This window comes from Contarinia nasturtii, unplaced genomic scaffold (genome assembly GCF_009176525.2).
Source record: "Contarinia nasturtii isolate CC-2019 unplaced genomic scaffold, AAFC_CNas_1.1 Cnas_scaffold_533, whole genome shotgun sequence".
Taxonomy (NCBI): Eukaryota; Metazoa; Arthropoda; class Insecta; order Diptera; family Cecidomyiidae; genus Contarinia; species Contarinia nasturtii.
Genome location: NW_022197885.1, coordinates 4,270,465 through 4,290,315, shown reverse-complemented (window position 1 = coordinate 4,290,315; position 19,851 = coordinate 4,270,465). Strand labels below are relative to the sequence as shown.

The 19,851-nt window shown below is 34.2% G+C and overlaps 4 protein-coding genes across 6 annotated transcripts; 2 read left to right on the top strand and 2 right to left on the bottom strand.

Moving 5' to 3' along the window:
* The first annotated feature begins 1,776 nt into the window (after positions 1–1,776).
* On the top strand, positions 1,777–3,973 carry LOC116339860 (serpin B13-like). The gene is made up of 5 exons (XM_031765934.1): positions 1,777–2,069; positions 2,274–2,680; positions 2,736–2,971; positions 3,033–3,597; positions 3,658–3,973. The coding sequence occupies exons 1-5, from the start codon at positions 2,045–2,047 to the stop codon at positions 3,934–3,936; spliced, it is 1,512 nt and encodes a 503-aa protein (XP_031621794.1). The 5' UTR covers positions 1,777–2,044; the 3' UTR covers positions 3,937–3,973.
* A 304-nt stretch (positions 3,974–4,277) lies between these two features.
* LOC116339861 (eukaryotic translation initiation factor 6) lies at positions 4,278–5,638 on the bottom strand. Its single transcript, XM_031765935.1, has 5 exons — positions 5,514–5,638; positions 5,119–5,380; positions 4,848–5,024; positions 4,578–4,759; positions 4,278–4,498 (listed from the first exon to the last, which is right to left on the bottom strand). Exons 1-5 carry the CDS (start codon positions 5,618–5,620, stop codon positions 4,489–4,491), a joined length of 738 nt encoding a protein of 245 aa, XP_031621795.1. The 5' UTR covers positions 5,621–5,638; the 3' UTR covers positions 4,278–4,488.
* Positions 5,639–5,742: 104 nt separating this feature from the next.
* Positions 5,743–18,659, bottom strand: LOC116339859 (patched domain-containing protein 3-like). 2 transcript variants are annotated; one of them, XR_004201030.1, is made up of 16 exons: positions 17,784–18,659; positions 14,988–15,118; positions 14,808–14,923; positions 14,075–14,733; positions 13,895–14,015; positions 13,756–13,831; positions 13,458–13,690; positions 12,871–13,386; positions 12,449–12,796; positions 12,248–12,373; positions 12,086–12,135; positions 11,984–12,006; positions 11,737–11,858; positions 11,156–11,665; positions 5,956–6,118; positions 5,743–5,850 (listed from the first exon to the last, which is right to left on the bottom strand). XR_004201030.1 is itself a non-coding variant. In XM_031765933.1 (14 exons), the coding sequence occupies exons 1-14, from the start codon at positions 17,918–17,920 to the stop codon at positions 11,459–11,461; spliced, it is 2,865 nt and encodes a 954-aa protein (XP_031621793.1). In that variant the 5' UTR covers positions 17,921–18,659; the 3' UTR covers positions 11,017–11,458. The 2 variants fall into 2 exon arrangements, 1 of the variants encoding a protein (XP_031621793.1); XM_031765933.1 differs by lacking the exons at positions 5,743–5,850; positions 5,956–6,118 and having other exon boundaries at positions 11,017–11,665.
* LOC116339858 lies at positions 6,114–11,214 on the top strand. Of its 2 annotated transcripts, none has more exons than XM_031765931.1 (6): positions 6,114–6,346; positions 6,426–6,504; positions 6,713–7,380; positions 7,445–9,563; positions 9,625–9,792; positions 9,861–11,214. In XM_031765931.1, exons 2-6 carry the CDS (start codon positions 6,427–6,429, stop codon positions 10,938–10,940), a joined length of 4,113 nt encoding a protein of 1,370 aa, XP_031621791.1. In that variant the 5' UTR covers positions 6,114–6,346; position 6,426; the 3' UTR covers positions 10,941–11,214. The 2 variants fall into 2 exon arrangements, with proteins under 2 accessions (XP_031621791.1, XP_031621790.1); XM_031765930.1 differs by having other exon boundaries at positions 6,415–6,504.
* Positions 18,660–19,851: the final 1,192 nt, after the last annotated feature.

Sequence of the window (19,851 nt, the reverse complement as noted above, 5' to 3'; positions counted from 1 at the left end):
AGAAACAATCGAAAATTACTTCTAATTACGAAACTTTTTATTCTAAATTATTTTCTTTATTTCTAAATGTATACACATTTTATAATCTATCGACAATTCCACATGAAATCGCCCAAAAATTTGACGATGTCTACCAAATCGGTCATAACTCACCATTTGATTGAGACTACTCAAAAACTAAGCCAGGCAAAATTTTAGCGAATTTAGTCTAAAGACCAATGTGTACAAAATTGAGCAAAAACATATGGAAAGTTATACATCGTTGGAATGAATTTCCTATTCATTGCTTTTTCATAAACAATTCATTGCCGTTTTATTTGCAATAATAAGAATTCAAATGACCACCATTTATAAATTTATCGAAAGAGAAAAAACTATAGTTAGGAGTAGTAATGAAAGAATAAACAAATATAAATTGCAGAGAGAGGAGTCGTGCGTTTTTTTCTCTCAAGTTTTGCGTTTTTTTGTCATCCATGGATGATCATACAATGCTTTTTTTTAATTTGTTGTGTTTCACATATTCCTATTTATTCACTCTTAAATGAAATTTTTTGTTAATAATATCAATGATAAAAAACTTCTGATTAAAAAAAAACTGTTGTTTTGTAATTTTCGGAATTACCCCAATCATAATTTACCAATTTATCAAAAGAGAAAAAAAATGTGATTAAAGAATAAAAAAATTGTGGCTGTTGTGGTTTCATCTCGAGTTGTGAAATTTCAACTAAAATACGTGTGTTCTTACGCATGTGATCAAATTCATTAAAGAGAAAGAAGTCGTGCTTTTCTTCACACGTTTTTTTTGTATTCAAATCACTATCCCCTTCCAATATGAATCGTCGAAAAAAACTAATTTAAAGTCTAACTAAATACTAGTTCCACTTTCGCATTACTTCAAACATCATTTTGATACTTTATTAAGGAAGTTCTATTTATTTAAATATTTTTTATGTGTGTTAACACGAAAATAAACACTTTAGCGTGTGATACTGTACAGTCTGTACAAAGGTACCTGAAATGACTATGCAAATTGAGTGATGATCAACATTTGACGTCGTCACTGCTATATCATTGTGATTTAACAAGTCCAATGCAACGAAACAAAAGAAAATACTCTATTCTATGCCGATAATTTGTGTTTTTGTATGTGCGCGATAATAATAGAGGCCAGTAACCGGTTTTATGACGAAATTTTGGAATCTCCAAATGGTCAATTAATAAGCGATCTCTCATCGTATTGTTTTCCATAAACAAATTCATTCCATTTATCATAATCGTACCGTATCGGAACCAGGAGGAGATTTAGGAAATCCCATTGCATGCTCGTCGGCTACTAACTGCTGTTTAAAATACAATATCGTATGCAAATGTCAAGTTCGATTTGCCGTAAGTTATATTCTTCAAAACACCGGAATATTTGATATGCGCTGAAATTATACTGGGCATGGTATTGATTGCATCGTCGATTACGTCTCAAAACTGATGCACACACATTTACAATGCGGCATCAATACACACGTACTTAACCGCAGATTTTTTTTTCATTCTCTTAACACCTCCCCGATTATAGAATATATTGATTAATAAAATAGTAGCGTTGTCTGTGACTGTCTGGCCTTTTAACGTTCAATTTATATGTTTCTTTGTTTTCGAATGTGAGCGTGTGTACGATGTGTGTTATGTGTTAAGCAACGTATTTACCTCTCATATCTCGTATGTGAAAAAGACGAATACTCGTTTTATATATATTTTTTTCAACTTCAATTGACTTGAAGCCAAAGCGGTCAGTCAACATCGCGAACACAAGCTGATAAGTTGTCTGTCATTCACTTTTACAAGACGACATTTGATTGAAGCACATATTTCGTTTACGTTGTGCAAAATACATAAATAAGCCTGTTAACAAAGTTAAATGTGTTACAGCAGTGGTAATTTTCATACAAAAAACAAAATATTTCTTTCCATGCTTAAATAATCACTCAACGAAAAAAAAAAATCCTTTGAAAAGTCAAGTGTTAACAAGAAGTAAAAAAAAATCAGAGAGATGATTGAAAAATGCACACTTTTGCGTGAGTAAACATACAAATATTATTCTTAGAGAGGTCAAATACTTATCAGTGAATCTTCATATTCGACACGATTTTACATTTTGCTTTTTATGCTTTTTGCCTCCTGCTTTCGCATCTACATACTGTTACTGTTGTACAATTGTTCGCATCAAACAAATACTGTAAAAAACTGAAATTGTACTCAACTCGGACTGACAAAACTAGTTTTGACGATTGCAGTAATTAGCAAAGGTCAACAACAAGTACCCGCACCAAACCAGCGACAACAAGTAAATCAATTGTTTACATCGTCAAACAACAAACCGATACAGTCAACTGTACAAGTAGAAAAGCAACGAATTGAAGAAAAATCACCGGATCAGGCAATCATATTTCGTGATGAAGATGATGCGAGCGCTAAATTTCCACCACAAAATGTCAATTTGACTGCACCACAAAATGCCAACTTAATTTTACAAAGTGTCGATCAAAAATTACCAGCCCCAGCTCCAAATGCTGAACTCATACGACCAACGCGGATCGCGGTCGCTACGACGTCGGCTTTCACCACAAATCGATATACAGACGATCAATTAGATTACATTCGTGACTTTGCATGGACAATGTTCCAGGTTCGTACGACATTTTAATTTTAAAGCGAAAAATATTCATGCGATTTTTTTCTAGGGATCAAAATTACCGTCAGCGATCGGAAATCTTGTGCTTTCTCCCATTCAGCCGCAACTTCAATTATCTCTACTAAGAACGGCGGCGGCTGATCTCACGCAAGAGGAAATAGCTCAAGCAATTCGCGAGGTAAATCCAAGCGTAACCCGAAATTTGATTGGTCGCATGAAAATCACAAATAGTCTTTCCACGAACCTGGGCATCGCTAATGCAATGTTTACTAAGAATAATCTTAGGTACGTTTCTGATCTTGTCTCTTTCGTGACAGTGAATTATGTTCAAATTTTATTTATGAAGGTTAAATCATTCATTCATTCAATCGGCATCTGAACGTGAGGTTGATATTGTTCCTGTTAACTTTGAATCATCCGACGAAACAAAATATGTGATTAACAATTGGGTAGCCAATGCCACAAACAATCGCATCAAACAGTTTTTCAAGCCAGACGATGCCATAAGTAGCGATACTCAAGCGATTTTAACTAGTTCAATCTACTTCAGCGGTGAATGGAAATATGGATTTAATGAAGTCAAATCAGAACCATTTTATACAACAGAAAAACTCTCGAAAAATGTTCAAATGATGAAGAATTTGGTGTCATTGCGTGCCGGTAGCATAACATTACGAAGTGGATTCTCCGGACAATGGGTCGAGCTACCTTATCGTGGCGATGAATTTTCAATGGTTCTCATTGTACCAACACAAAGATATTATTTGGATGAATTCATTCGATTGATGCGAACAAGTGATTTTAATGACATTATAAAAGAGATGTCGAGCTCATACAAGAAACTGGTACATTTATCGATGCCAAAATTCAGCGTTTCATCATCGTTCTCCGTGGTCAATGTTTTGCTAAAGGTAAATCAATCGATTTGAAAAGTAAACCAAAAAAATACTCAATATTTTGTTGCGTTTTAGATGGGTGTCGTGGATTTATTCACACAAAACAGCCGTTTACCATTTGTTACCGCTACCGGTACGCCATTGCGTGTGCAAGATATTTTACAAAATGGTTTTCTCAGTGTTGATGAAAAAGGTACCATCGCTGCAGTCGCCACCATTTCACATGTTGTTACATTAAGTTTGAATAGCGCACCGGAAGAAGTATTTTTCAATGTGAATCAGCCATTTTTGTCAATCATATTCGATAAACGTAACAATGTTCCAGTTTTCATTTCAAAAATATTTGATCCATAAAAAATTCACTATAATATAAACATATATGTATATTCAAGATAATTTAGAGATTTATTACGAAATTCACGCCGAATAATGGTAGAAGAAAAATGTGCCGAGAGAGATAAAAGTAGAAAAATATGTAAGAGAGAAGTACGATATTTTGTGATTTTTTATGAAATAAATCCACAATTATTCGAATATACTCAACATTTTCAATAATAATCGAAGGTATTTTCATTTGCGGAAGTAAATTTAACCTCTTATAATAAACTGGAATTTAAAATCGGCATTTCATTAGATTGGTGACCGTTTGAATCACAAGCGAATGACTCATGATCAAACAGAGAAACAACATTTGATTTGTTTACACATTTTTGTTTTTACTTCTTCTTCATCTTCTTTTATGAAACAATAACGATCAATCTCGTGAAAAGTTTTTTTTTCTCTCTTTCACTTCAAATGTGCATATATAAAATGTTTACTGAACATTCGATGTCCATTTTTTTTTTTGAAAAATAGAAGAAATTGACAGGATTGTTGAACCAATTCGTCTTAGAGCACCCAGTTCATTTATGACATTCTGTTGCGGGAGTAAAATGTTTTAAAATGAGAATATTTTCGGAAAATGAATTGAATTTAGTTGTGAAATGTCTACTTACGCTTCGATGAGTGATTGTCGCAATGTGCTTGTTACGTTTGCCGGTTGAGCATCGTTCAATTTGAATACACTTTCGATAACGGAAATTTCTGTCGATGTTGAACTCATTCCAACGAACGCACTCCAATCGTTGACAACACAACCAGCGCCAAGCACTTCACTACCACGATTCACTGTACCAGCCTATCAATGATATGCATTTTATTTAATTGCGACGCAATAAAGAAAAATATACGGTCTGAATGACAATGAAAGACAATCGATGACTTACAACGAGTGGAACTTGTAAAAGTGATGACAATTCATCTTGATCTTCTGTCGATGTTTTTGGATGCACAAGACCACCTTGATTGCTGAGTACTGTATATGATCCAACTAGAACATTATTGGCTACAGTTTGGCGAAACACTTCCACATTCAATACATCGCCGATAATTTCTTCTGTTTCCTATTCAAAAAAAAAGAGACGAAAAATATGTCATTGAAATACCATCATCGAAAATGACTAATAGTCTTTGATAAGATAAAAAAACCGTGCGTACCTTATCTAAATCTGGATGCACCAATGCGACATAATCATTGCAAGCAATAACATTACCAAGAGCCGACAATCGTTCTTCGACACGCTGTATCTTTACACTGTCCGGCAAGCTATTTCGCAAGTGCTGTAATTCAACGTCGCTGGTTCCATTTGGTACAAGCAAACCATTTTTATTGCCGACAGTCAATCGTCCGATGATTCGACAACCATTAATGCTTGTGTGAATGACTGGAATTTGCTCGGATAATTCGGCTTCAAATACACTGAAAAAACAAGTCAAAAGAAAAAACTGTAATGCGGCGATGTGTATGGGCACGTGTGTCAGAACTGGCCAGATGGCACATTCACAAGCAAAACATTGAAACATAACCTTTGAGAGTGAAAAAAAAAACTTACCTGTAAAATGTTTCAGCGCCACCGATTGCAACCAGACAATATGAATTTGTTAATTTTGTGAAGACACCAATGTCGTCATTATTTTCAAACTGTACACGTAGTGCCATTTTATTTTTGTCACAAATATCACTTTTTTCTCTTGTTACTTGTTGGTTCTCTTTAGACGTTTGCTCTTAGTGTGCTTGTCAATAAAGTTCTTGACTCTGTTTAAGCAGCACGCTTTTAATATGTATTCATATTCCATGACGTTCAGCATGAAGTTGGCTCTGTATGCTGTTGATTGCTCACTCAATTTCATCACATTGTGTATTATGTGATGAAATGCAAAACATAGTCTCTTGTGAAATGAAATTCAAATATTATAAATATGATGAAAATTCTTTGTTCTTTTGAAAAAAAAGACTGAAAAATAAATAAAAGAAAATGTAATTTTTTAAAATACTTATGGTTCTTTTTAACGATGTAGTGACATTTGAATTCATTTGCTCCTCCCCCTGAGTTGGTGGCGCTGCAAGCAGCTTCAGTTTTCTGTTCACTATTAATTTGTGTTGAACTGTCATTTGACTTTAAATTTCGAACCACAACGAACGCAACAACGAACACATCTGTTAAATTAGAAACTCAAATGCAAAAACTCGCATCAAAACATACAGAATATTTCGGTTAAAAATAACAAATTGTGTATAATTGATGTGAATTGTGTAAATATACATAGATTTTTGATTTAAAATTCAAAATTTTAATAAATAAAAAAAAAATATTGGATGAATACAAAAATCAAATTGAAAGTGATTTTACAGTTAGTGACGACGCACATATAGAATTTAATAAAAGTGAGTAAATTTTGCATTTTTTCATCAACAATTAAAAAAACATTTCATTTCATATAAAGAAAAATTAGTTACATTTTAGAATGCAAACAAAAATGAGTCAAAGCACAAGTAAACAGTTCCGTGAGGCATACAATAAATACCAAAAACTTGCTGCCGAGGTACGTATACATTGTCCAATGTCATTAACATTGTTTTTTCTTCGATTTTGTCGGAGCACAAATGTATCAAAATACATTGTTTACAAAATGAATATACTGTGATAAGCAATTAAAATGGCATATTCTTGAAAATCAATTACATGAAATGTTATTTTTATCCAATGTTATAATTATATATTTTTCCCGCTTTTTCTCCCTTTTTCATCAGAAAAAATATGAGCAAAGTCTTAATCTGCTTCCACAAATTGGCGTGAAAGAAAATTATGTCAATTACACGGAGCATGTGAATTATATACTGCGATCAGCATGCTATGCCATGAAATCGGTGAAAAAAACCGAATACATTATATCTGTTGTGAATGAATGGAAAAATGTGTTTTCAGCACTATCGACGACACACCATCACGAAAAATTCATAACGTGTTTGAAGTACTTCACAGTTACTAGCAATGCAACAAACTATCTGTCACTTTTCTGGGGATTAGAGCCGTCCGTATTTGATCTAGGCGCTTGGTTAAAAGCAATCAACACATATTTATTTGATGTACTTCGAAATTCAGTCAACGCAAAATCAATCGCCAGAGATGACAACAGTCGTAAGGAAATCTACTTGGATTTGACACAATTGCTGATAGTATTCGTGCAATGCGAAGCAAAGCGACCAAACTCATTACGGTTGAATTTTACGGAGAGTAGACGTTTTTTGGAAAATTGTAAACATCTTAAGCTGTTCAAAGGAGAAGGCGATCCAAAACAAGATGCCGCTATAAAACAGTACCATACATGTTTTAAATTGCTGGAATCATTGCTCATCGTTCTCAGTTCGGATCGTGTGAAAATGGAAAAGGCCATTCAACAATTTCGAGATGAATTAAAGTAAGAGCAACATTTTGTGCATTTTCCTTTCGAAAAATTCCAATTGTAAATTCTTTTATTTCAGATCATTGATGGCATTGAATGAACTACGTGCCACACTGGTTCAAGACAACATGGTGACGGTGGCAAAAATGCTAAAAGCATGCGATTCGCATTTTATCAGAACGATCGATTCGAAAGTGGCCATCGAACATTTTCAACTGATTCGATATATTATGGTCGTTCTGCGAAAGGTGAAATCGGAAAAGACATTTTGTGATAAATGTGATGCGGTCGCAAATCATTGTTCGCATGAATTGGCCATGTTGACTGTGGATGTATGCTCAGCACTGATCGAAAAACACATCGATAACAGTACGATTCAAACCATTGAATCTATAATTCAGTTCGATTTCGAGGCAATTACCAAATTAAAATGTGGAAAAGTTTTTGATACGCAATACGAGACCGTTAGTAAATTCAAAACGCTGATGAAAAATTCCGAATCGATAAAAAATGTTGAATACATAGTACCTGTCGTGAAGGCCGCATTGAAATGTTCACAACGATTTAAATTGGTGGATGACATTATAAAGTTCGATGTTGTTTACATTTGCCATTGTTTGTTCACTATTCTAAATGCAAAAAATGAACGGAACGAACTGATCGATGTCGAGCTTATAAATGTCGGTTACTTGATGATGGCATTTCATTCGACAGTTCCAGAGCATCCACTCAATTGTGTCACAATCGCATGGACCATAGCCAAGATTCAAAAAGAGAATAAAACAACAATAACACCGTACGATCACTTTAACAGTCCCAGCACAGAAGCAATGTATGGTCTACAGTTGCCGAAAGATTTCGATGTGAATAAAGTGGCGTTGGCACTTTTAAAAGTCGGATTCAAATTCAATGTGATTGCGCCTGAACTCAGTAATAAAATTATTCATCAAATGCTGATGAAAATACGAGTCAACGATTCAAATTCATTGCGATTTGCGTTATCGGTGCATTTAATAAAATTCGATAAAATGACCAGCGATCGAGTCGATGAGATTGTTAATGCGTTACATGCTAAAAGCAAAAAAGATCCGTCGATTGCTCTACAAATTGCTGCCATAAAATACCTTCGATTTCATCATGAAACATTACGAGTCGGTGAAAATCATTCAAACATTCACATAAGTGAGTCATTGACAGAAGTGAGCCTGGCATCAGATAACAACATATTTCGAGAGATTACATTGGACTATGAAAAGGATCAGGTGAAAATGTTGCACGACGTAAAGAAATCATACATTGATTTCACCGATTTTTACTTGAGCCAAACGGAAGATGAACGAAAACCATATGAAGATGAAAAAGATTTACTTTTACGTGACTTTAAAACCGTTGCCAATCAATTTGTTGTTCGTGGTTACATTGAAGATGGATTGGAAATGTTTATGTCATTATTTAAACTGTCCGCAGCGGTCAACGATGATTTAGGCAAAATCGATGCATGTTCATTTTTTGCCGAGCATAGTGACGATTTCAAGCAAAAATACCCAAAAGAAAATCTCAAAGAAATCATTGGCGCATGCTTTACTGCCACGGTGACCGAACTCAAGAAAATGAACGATTTATCGAAACGAAAACAAAATCAAATTTGCTTCTGCATGTTAAATTTTGTATTGTTTTATTTTGCTGAATGTGGTGAACATAAAAGAGAAATACACATGATTTTGACATTTATATTCAATGCAATCGGAGATCCAAACGATAAAACAATGGAAGCCACGGTGAAGGCTGTGGTTGGTCCATCGCAAATGAACCAACGTACAAATTATAAAACCATCGAAATTCATTCGGAAGCGGTGCGCATCAAATTTTACTCCGTGATGTTTACAATAATTACCAAATTTGGAGCGCCAACTGTATTTCATCCGACAAAATTTATTCATTTTGCTATGAATCATGTGAAAAAATATTTGAAACTTTATTTTGATTCGACGGTGGGCATTCCAATAATGCTATTTAACATGCTGCCGCAAATGATCGGCTGGCAAGAGAATAGATATGAACAGGAAGTTGAAAGCAAATCGTTGGTGATAACATTGTTGAAATTAGCTGTGAAGTCTGGATACGCATTGCGTACGGCAAATCTGATGGTGATTCTGATGCAAATGGATTTAATGACGGAGAAATTGCAAGCGTGCAAGGTGAATATTATTATTAAAACATCATAATAAGAGAGTAAACTAATTTTAAATCATGCTTTAGACACAATTCAAGGCGCTCGAACACATGATGATTTCAAACGCACCAGAACCAGCCGAGTACAAACATTTAAAAAGTAATGCTCTTACAGTAGATAACCAAGAGATTTCATGCGAACCAATTCGAAAGACGGTTTCTGTGAAAAGTCCGAAAAGAGTTTCACCCAACCAGGTAAGTCATCAAATTTACCGATTCCAAAACAAACATGTATTTATTCTTTTCGCTTTTCCCTTCCACAGTACACCGGATCAAAATTAACGTCTCCATCAACACAGCACATAAGATTTCTGCCAAACCATACGAATGGATGTGAATGTGGTTTATGTTTCAACGCACAAAATAGACTCCATGTATTTTGTGTGGCTGTTGCCTACGCTCGATTTGCTTATATCAACGATGACGATTACGATTCGGGACAAAAACGAGCAATATTCACTGAATTGATCAAATATTGGGTTAAAAGAGAAAAGAGTTTCGCCAAAGATGATCTGTATTATTTGATTTGTGCTCGTATGTTCATGTATCAAAGCCATTATTTGTGGAAATACGAGAAAAATTACGAAGCCGCCAAAAAATCGATGCGTTGTGGTTTGACTGAATTGGAAAAAGTGAAAAATGGCATCTTCGACTCATTAAAACTTGATCTACAATTTCAACTTGCAACACAAACCGAGTCAATTTGTCAAATGAAAATGGCAAAAGAGGAGAAATTAAAGGGACTGTATGGTTATATGCAGTATCGTAAGAAATTTGACGACGAAACAAGCCCTATCGATACTGAAAAAATGAAAAAACCACGTGCGCCTGTAAAAAGTACTGTAAAAAGTGAAGTAATTCCAACAACACCGAATCCACGATTGAATTTAATCGATATGGTAACGAATAAGAAGAAAGCACCGGCTTGTAGTAATTTCCAAATATATGTGCCTACAGATGATGCGACACCGGTTCGATCAAGACGTGCCCGAATAAAAACAGTTAGCGACGTACCAAAAACAACAGAAAAGCCAAAACGTGTTGCCAAATCAAAATCACCGAAAGAAAGCGAACCAAGCGATACTGACACTTTGGAATTGTCTACGAAATTAGATAAAATAACGATTTCTTCGCAAGATAATAAAATGGCATCGAAGCCAACGGCACAAACAAGAACGAAGAAAAATCTTGTAGCCAATGAATTTATTGACATAATTACGCCACCTGAAACGGACAACAAATCGACAAAAACATTAAGCCCAGAAACACCGATCACATCGAAAGTCAAACCACAAAAAATTCCAAAGAAACCAAGATGTACGAACAACAAAATGGAACGTTAGAATCAATTAACATTGACTGATTTCAGATGTGCTTACCACGTAATTATAATAAATAGAAAATTTAGACGAAAAAAAATACGAGTGATGATTTTAATAATTCAATTTTAACGTTTAAAATGTCTTGACAATGGAATAAATTAAATATGATCGGGTTGTTCACCAAAACAATTTTTAGAATATGTAAGAGTCTCATTGCAAAAGTCTGATTAAATTACCTATTTTACATAAATTGATTGTCCAAAATAAGAATCAATAAATGTTATCACGTTCTCTGTGCCTATTTGCAAGTTTTTGTTTTTTATGGCTAGATTGTAAATCAAAATTATGCTTTTGATTCCCTTTGTCCAGGTGCTACATTTAGAGCTACTTAAAATTTAAAGGCAATTTATGACTGACGGCATCGACTGTTAAATCTATACAAAATATTGTGTGTTGAGCATGCCATTCTGTTTGTCTGTTTGAGAACAACAATCACTTAAAATTGGTAACTATCAATTTCAATTTTTATGAAATATCTTTTAGAGTTTCTCGATGTTACCGTTCCCATTCATCTGAATGAATGATATCATTTCTTTATCGTCCACGTTCACGTTCGATTCATTGCGTCGATTATTCCGACGTTTTCGACTACCATTTGTCGGCGTGATTTCATATTCATTTGATAATATCACAGGCAAAAAGACAAGGCCAAAGAACAATCCGAATATTATCACCAACAGGAAAATCTACAATGAAAGAGCGACGATTATAAAATTAGAATATTTCGTTTCCTATTCGTTAATTCAGTAAAGATTACCTTGAAAAATGCTTGAAAAGTGTACGCTTCACTGTCAGCCAACATTGAAACAGCCAACAACGTTGAAAACCCGCCATATAGAACAGCGGGTACAATGTGACTGACGGTTTTCATGGCTCGTTCTGATTTAGTTCCGGGTCCAGTAACCAAGAATGTATGGCCAACGTGAGCGGCATAATCATATCAAGAATATATTAGTTTTTTTTTATTTATTAATTAGAATAACTTTTTTATAGCTGAAACTAACCGAGCTCCAATCCGATGCATGAACTATAAATGATAAAAATGTATAATAAATGATCAAAAGATTTTTTGTACGGTTTTCATGTTTAACGATTAAAAAACTTACACCAGATCAATTGTCAATCCCCACACTTCCATCATGCCGCACACATTTATCTAATTGCACAGAAAAAAAATCGGTCAATGTTCGGTGTAAAAAAGTAACAAGTAGCTGTGCACGTTCATAGGAGGGAGAGGGCTTCCATAAAAGGCAAAATTGTTTCCTTACCAATGTCAAAACGACACACATGAAAATCCAAAAGCAAACATTTGGATTAAGAATTAAAATGGTTGTACAGAACATCACACATGCTAGTGCCAGCATAATATTTCGAGAAACTTCTGTGTCAATGACCTAAAAACAAACCAAACAAAATTAAGTATTTATCATGATACTTTGGTCCGATTGGAAATCAAATTAAAAACTTACTTCATCTGTGACCCAATTCCCGTAAACTCGTCCCCACACCGTTGCAAATCCATCACCACTCTTTAATTGCGCATTTTCCACAATATTTTCGATTGCATGCATTGCTGAGAGATAATTTGATCGTGATTTGAATCGTTTATATTTGAAATCAATAGTTGAAACCGTAATCTCTGGGACTGGTTCACCACACTCCAATTTCGTTTTGAAACGAAAATTCGCTCTATACTTGCCACCACGATGTGTATGCAAAAATTTCGATAGATAAAATCGAAAGTCATAGTCACTCAATGTTGTTGTGAAAAAATCCGTATCGTAATAAACTTGAACAAAATCATGGAATGGACTGACCTACGGAATGAAAAATCGAAACAATTTTTTTTTGAAAATAAATATGTTCCTATTGTAAGCCAAATATTAAATACCCATGATGATATCTCGTGCACTAAATCTGTGCGATTTTCAATCGTTTCAATCAAGGCAGCAATGTGATTTAATTCCGCGGTATAATTGAGTCGTCCCATCAAAATGGCCGCTTCGTATCCTTGATCAGGAAATAGCCCTTTTTTTACTGTCGTAAATTTACTGAGATATGTGCGTTCCGGTATAAACCAATTTGGATCGAATTTTTGCTCTAAACGTAAAAGTCCTGTGAAACTGTAGGATGTCACGGCAAGCGCTGTCATCAGTACAATAACTTTTCCCGGTTTTGTCATTATGAATTTTGTATAAACAAATGACACAAGTCGATCCATTAGATGTGCATCGCACCATAGTCGATTTGATTTATGCGCAATGCATGGCGCGAATGCATTGCGATTTGCTTGTATTCGATATTCATCGATGGTGAAAATTGCAACCACAAATGTATTTACATATATGAATATAAAAACTACACCAACTCCGGCGTATAAACAAAAGGACTCTAATGATGGAAGTATCTGCGAATTAATAATTTAGTTTAAAGTGCCAATTGAAAAGGGTACGTTTTGAGAATGGAGTGAATAATTACCGTAATCGATCCAATAACGAATGCCACGACGTCTGTGAACGATGTAATTGTAATCGATGAACCGGCCATCTGAAGCATCATTCCCATTCGTTCTGGCAGTGTGGATGGATCCCGTGGCAATCGATGCTCTCTTTGTACTTTCTTCCAAGAAGCCATCATGACGAACATGTCATCAATACCTAAGCCCATCAATAAAAATGGCAACGATGTATGCACCGGACCATAAGATATCCCTATATACCGAAGGATATGCGTAAATCAGTGATATTACGGTATTTTATACCAAATGTTACCATACCAAGAAAAGAGCACAAGCCAATGGCAGAAACGAAGGCCATTCCAACGCTCATTAAACCCATACTGCATAGTAGTATCTGAAAAAAATAGTGGAAATATACATATTTTCAAAGAGACACACATGAATCAATTTAACTCACTCGAAGCTCAATCCATCCAAATTTGGATAAAACCAAAATCATAAAAATGAACATTAAGGCACTGCCGAACATAATTTTATTGATATCTTGAAACATAGTCGCCGAACTGATGTCACCGTAGCTAAAAAAACACGAATAAAATGTAAAAGGTGTTTGTGATTTTTTCAAGGTGTTGATTACCTTCGACCAGCTGAATAGTAGATATTGGTTTCATTGTCGCTTAAATTTTCTTTAAGTGTATGCATTTTTCTTAAAAATTCATTTTCCCACAAGAGTGCTTCTTCTGATGCCCAATCTTCTGTTCCGGCTAAATTTCCAACTTTTTCCGAATTACTTTTTAGAAAATTGACATAAACCATAAAATGTGTGAGTAGCCCTTTGGCAGCAACAATATGGCCGGTTTCATTTCGTGTCACATCGCCTAATAATCGTTCAAAATTGGCTTCGTGTCCTGTGGTCAGACTTGTGTTCGTTGTGTGCAGTGCATTTAAAATGTCCTGTTTTGTTAGATTATCTATGGTGGATTCGGTGAAGTTCCACATTTCAAGAAAATTTTGAATCATACATCCAATTGGTAAACTGTCAACGATGCTACAAAAAATGAACGAATTCAAATCAACGCTTGGATTCCAAGGTCGTTCACTTCGGGTGAATCGATGCAAAGGCTTCTCGATGTTTAATAAAACTTCATTCGACTCGAAAATACTACGTTTTCTACGTTGATTCTCGGTAAATTCAGCTATATTCGGAATATGGAAACACACATCGTTCCAGCCGATTGACGTGCCATTGTCCAAGTAAACATTAAAATTCACAATCTCTGTACTTATTTGAGAGAGCTATGGATAAGAAAAATAAAATAAAATGTTCGCATTGAGTTTTTAAAATACGACAAGTCATTAGAAATCAATACCTTTTTTAAAACATGTGGTTGAAGCACATCTGGCGCTGTAATTAATACACTTTGCAGGCGAAAACCTTCTTCCATAGATTTCATAAGCCATTCAGTATCGCGGAGGAACTTTGATTCTGTAATAAAAGTACAATTCTTATCTTTAGACTGCTAGTCACCAAAACACTGTAATATATCAACCTGGCGGGATCCATAATTTTAAAGGATTTTTTTCGCTATAAAATTTAAAATATCCCAAACTACAGATGAGCGTTATCAAAAATGAGAAAATAATCGTCTTCAGTGGATGTGATGCAACCGTATAACCTAATCTGCAAACGAAAGTTAAAACATTAAATCAAATATGCATAACTGTAAACAATGGCCGGGAACGCATTTTCGATATCACTTGGTTAGAATTGAATAAGAGTGGTGAAATAAAACACAAACGACCTTTATTGTTGGAAAAATTAATAAAAAACCAAAATTTATTCTGTCCATCTTTCTGTCCATGTCTTTCCTTCTCTCTGATCCGATTTATACTGACGCTTTATTCGCGCAGCGAACCAAGCTGTCGACTAATACATACAAAGTAAAGCCGAACTGTCAAACAGTTCGGTACAAGAATATTCCTAAGACCAAATTTGATCTGTAGAAATTTGTCAAAATAAAATTGCAATATGCCAATACATTTTTTGTATGAATATTCATTGTGATATGCATAAGGGTGAAATTTTTCTTCGTGGTTAAGATGCTTTCGTAGGAGGTGAGCAGTTTTCAACGATTATTTTATGAAATCAAGTTGGATTTGTTATTTTTATCACCAAATTTGTTTTTTGAATTAGATTTCGATTATTCCGGAATGCTATTGAATAAAAGTAAAGTTCGCGATTTTCTACGTTTGTTCATGATAATGTACGAATTAACTTATTCAGAAATTGAAGTCTACAGAAGTAAGCAATATGAAATATCTGGTTTAGAACAATTGGTTCAGGAAATTCGAGGATCAATCTTGAAAAATTGACGAAATTTATCTAACATATTTAATCTCTTGCAGGAATGTTTCAAAAACCAAACTGTACGAGAAGCGATATTGAAAATTCTTAGAATTTCACGTAAGATGTAAGAATATACAATATTAAGATATTACAAACATGTTATTGGAACATGAGAAGACACTTTAAAGAAATTGGGGCCAGCGAAATTTGATTGGCTAAATGATGGTCTAGATGATGGTGCACCTTGTTTGGCCTGTAAGGTCATGTAATGATTTCTATTTAATTACAAATTAAAAATGTTCAAAACAATCCAAATGTTCAATAAAACACTCTTGTTTACACCGTGGATTTTCATTCATTTTGATGTCATGTTCAAAGTTTTGTTTTCAGTTTTTAATCAGTTACGTGCACGATAAAAATTTAGCATTGAATTAAACAAGGAATGGATGGTATTTCAGCGTATCGGAAGATATTTGTGTCTTGTGAAGGCTATAATATGAAAAAGAAAACAAAATTTGGAAAAAAAACAGCGCATCAAGAATAGTAATGTTCAAAAACATATTCGGAGTCGCATGCGCTTGGAACACACAACTTGGATGCCGTTGTTTGACGTAATAAACGTGTTTGTGCTCCGATATCGATGAATGCAGAGAGAGAGAGAGAGAATGAAATGAGTGTAAATTGCAAATGTTGCCTTATTTTTTCGGAGTGGTAGTGTTAATGAAATGAGTATGAATTTCCTACAAATTGCGCGAATACAATACTTTTAAATAAGAAAGTTAGTAATAAAAACTGAAAATACCAAATCCGCCGAAGTCGACGACTCTGAATTGTATATATATTTGATAACAAATTGACATCTTTCAGTAAACTCTCTTATCGTGTCGTGCGGGACCTCATTTTCCTATGCAATAAAAATTCTGGACTTGATTAGTGAACAATTGCTATTCATTACTAATTATTATTTTACAACGATAATGCTGTATTTTATATCATATGAATATTCGAGTGAGCTGAAATTCAAACGAAAATAAAAGTGCATTTCAGCTGGAGATAACAACTGGACCCAAACTGCGATGATAAATTGAATCACAGTGCAAATCAAAACCATATTTTGTTTGAACTTTTCTCCTTATCTAATCTTGAGCGTCATATTTCCGTAAATACCATTCACAAATGTTTCCATCTCACTTTCCGCATCTAAATGAATAATGAAATCAACAAGTGAAATCAATCATCACTTGTATTTCGAATGACGATCATTAATTGTATGTGAATTCAGAAGTTGTTTTTTTATTCAGTATTTAGTACCTCATAATTTAATTTATTGATATACACGATAGCGTATTTCAATCTATTATTACAGCCCTGATAATACAAAATAATGACGTCGGAAGAGACTTCCAATGGAGTGCCACTTTTCACTATCGGCATAATCCATTGTACACCTCCAAATCCTTAATCAACAATATCTTTTCGATTTCATTTTTTATCGTTTTTTATTTTTGGAATGACCTTTTGGACTTTTAATGCAAACGTAACCTTTAATTGGCACGGTTTCTCAAATTGTTTCAATTTGCTGCGCATAATGGTTTTTGCTGTCGTGAATTTTTATCAAGTAATAAATCACCTGTTTTGCACACATTACCTTGTGACTGACTGTTGGAAGACGTATTACCTTAATTGGATGGTAAGGTAATATTGAAGCAATTATGTCAAATGTTTCAAAAAGAACAAAAAATACAATTGATTTTTAGGATATCTATAAAAAGTATTGGTTGCTTGCCAAAAACGGTGCTGTTCAAGGTTCAGCGCAATTTTCAAGTGGTTTATCATTTTTGATGTATCAATTATTTACGAATACTTGAGATAACATAAACAATTATAATCTTCTTCTTTCTTTTTGTCGCTAAGAATGATTCGCCACACAAATTCCATTCATTTCATTAAAGCCGATCATAAGAGGCGGCAATCTACTTTTTTTTGCCGCATAGCTTACCTGTAAAAAAGGCGATCGATTGCATGTGAAAATCTAGACGAAATATTACTGCATGCTTTCAACAAGTCAAATGAGTTCGATTCATCAACGTTATCATCACCATTGACTCTTTTTTCATTCATAGTTTTTGCACTCATTGTTGGTTTAAGGACTTTTGTATGCTGCACTTCAGACAACGTAAATCGTTTAAGCAATTAAAGCGAGGCTAATTAGCTATACATGTATATGCATATACTTTGCATTTTTAACTAATTTATTAAAATAATCATGCAATAGTTGACTCACGCGTCATTTTACAAACGAATTTTTTTTACATAAAATTACACAGGCAAGAATGAATAATAGGTAGTTCACCGATAGATGTATGTATTGTATTCACATCGAAGTTCGACACAAAATTTTAGCACATTCAGCATAGAAACGAGAATAACAGCGACTATCGTACTTTGTACTATTCACATTTAGCGGGCCGTAATCATTTCTTTCATTCGATTGTGCCAACAGGAAACGTTTTACGGTAATATTTCTATATTATTAGCACATTTATTGACTATCAATCACTGAATCTATGAAATCATCTTGTTATGATACGGCATTCTTTTTCAATTTTTTTTTTTTTTTTTTTGCTTTTTTTAGGATCGAGTCGTTGTTTGTTGAATCGTACGATTCGTTGCTTTCTACTGTTGTTTGATGTTTTCCAAATCTGAATTTATTTGATTTGGTTGATGTTGTATATTGATGGCATTGTTTCACTCTTTAAAATCGGTTGAACAAAGAACCGGCCAACAGAACTGTCACTTTTTTAATATAAACAAAGAGATTGAAAAAGAAATGAAACAAGTGAGTGACCTAACGTCTACTTCAACTCGAATATGATAATCGACTACCGCGAGATACTACCTATGCATCTCAATAGCACCCATAAATAAAGTAAACTTTTCTTTCGCGTGATGAAACATCAACACACATAAACTTGAAGTTGCACACAATCAAAACTCGAGCGTGATGCTAGATCTCTCGTGGTAAAAAATTCGTAGTAGTTTCGCACATGTCATACATTTTTTTTATCCACATTCACATAACAATCCGTTGCATGTGTATGTGTTGGTTGTTGTACGCTTACCAACATAACGCAAAGTGTATACTGTTGAGCGGGTCGCTTGCGATTCATAATCATGTTGTTTTGTGTGTAGATGAATTATTGTTATTTGGTATGGCTTTGGCATACAAAAGTAACGGCAATTATATTGGATACACTGATTTATCGTTCGATTCGATAAGACAAATCGATGAATATAGCGACGGTGAATATCGAACTCAAGCTCGGGCTCTCAGTGAGCACAGCAACAATGTGATTGGATTAAAATCATGTAATGTATGTGTATTGTAAATATTTCTTGATTTAAATCGATTGAATATCTTTTTCGAAGTTGATGTTGGCAGAAAGGAAAATAGGCTTGAATGAAGTTAGACCGAAGGAATCTACGTTTCGGCGATTTTGCAGATAGTATTCCTTTAGGAGTTTATCCGGTCATCGCAGTGTGACTCATGAATAAATAACATTAATGCACTCGCATACCAATTTTTTTTTATTCCTTTTTTATATTCCAAACATTTTCCTCGCAAAGAGAAAAAATAACGAACTCTGCATGATGCTGACATTTGGAATCTTACTTATTTTGCGACGAATATAATATTGATCGGCATTTCTTATTTATTCAAATTCATTTGTTGTTGTTTTCTCCTTGAAGGAGCATTTTTTCTTCTGCTTCGGTGACGGCAAATTCATGGCTATGCGGCAATGAATGAATTCCCTTTGGAATTGTACAGTGGCGATATTTGTTGAGTCCTTTTAAAAATACAATTTCAGCTATATGATAACGTAATATATACAAACAAACTAACGCTAATAACTGAAAAAAAAGTTGTTTGTCATTGAGTATATCAACAAAAAATCATGGAATGAGCAAGTAAATAATTATGTTTTTATTTACATACATATACACAGATATCGAAATATACACAGACACACACACACTCAACAACAACTCATCAATATCATAAATGC

Excerpts from the sequence above, each read along its gene's own strand:
- LOC116339858 (XM_031765931.1), top strand. The coding sequence starts at position 6,427 with ATGCAAACAAAAATGAGTCAAAGCACAAGTAAACAGTTCCGTGAGGCA. Across the intron at positions 6,505-6,712 it reads ACCAAAAACTTGCTGCCGAG|AAAAAATATGAGCAAAGTCT; the intron begins GTACGTATACAT and ends CTTTTTCATCAG. Across the intron at positions 9,564-9,624 it reads AGAAATTGCAAGCGTGCAAG|ACACAATTCAAGGCGCTCGA; the intron begins GTGAATATTATT and ends ATCATGCTTTAG.
- LOC116339860 (XM_031765934.1), top strand. The coding sequence starts at position 2,045 with ATGATTGAAAAATGCACACTTTTGC. Across the intron at positions 2,070-2,273 it reads TGAAAAATGCACACTTTTGC|TTTTGACGATTGCAGTAATT; the intron begins GTGAGTAAACAT and ends TGACAAAACTAG. Across the intron at positions 2,972-3,032 it reads TTTACTAAGAATAATCTTAG|GTTAAATCATTCATTCATTC; the intron begins GTACGTTTCTGA and ends TTATTTATGAAG.
- LOC116339861 (XM_031765935.1), bottom strand. The coding sequence starts at position 5,620 with ATGGCACTACGTGTACAGTTTGAAAATAATGACGACATTGGTGTCTTC. Across the intron at positions 5,025-5,118 it reads TGCATCCAGATTTAGATAAG|GAAACAGAAGAAATTATCGG; the intron begins GTACGCACGGTT and ends TTTTTTGAATAG. Across the intron at positions 4,760-4,847 it reads TTTTACAAGTTCCACTCGTT|GCTGGTACAGTGAATCGTGG; the intron begins GTAAGTCATCGA and ends TATCATTGATAG.
- LOC116339859 (XM_031765933.1), bottom strand. The coding sequence starts at position 17,920 with ATGAGTGCAAAAACTATGAATGAAAAAAGAGTCAATGGTGATGATAAC. Across the intron at positions 14,734-14,807 it reads AACCACATGTTTTAAAAAAG|CTCTCTCAAATAAGTACAGA; the intron begins GTATTGATTTCT and ends TCTTATCCATAG. Across the intron at positions 11,666-11,736 it reads CTTTTCAAGCATTTTTCAAG|ATTTTCCTGTTGGTGATAAT; the intron begins GTAATCTTTACT and ends CTTTCATTGTAG.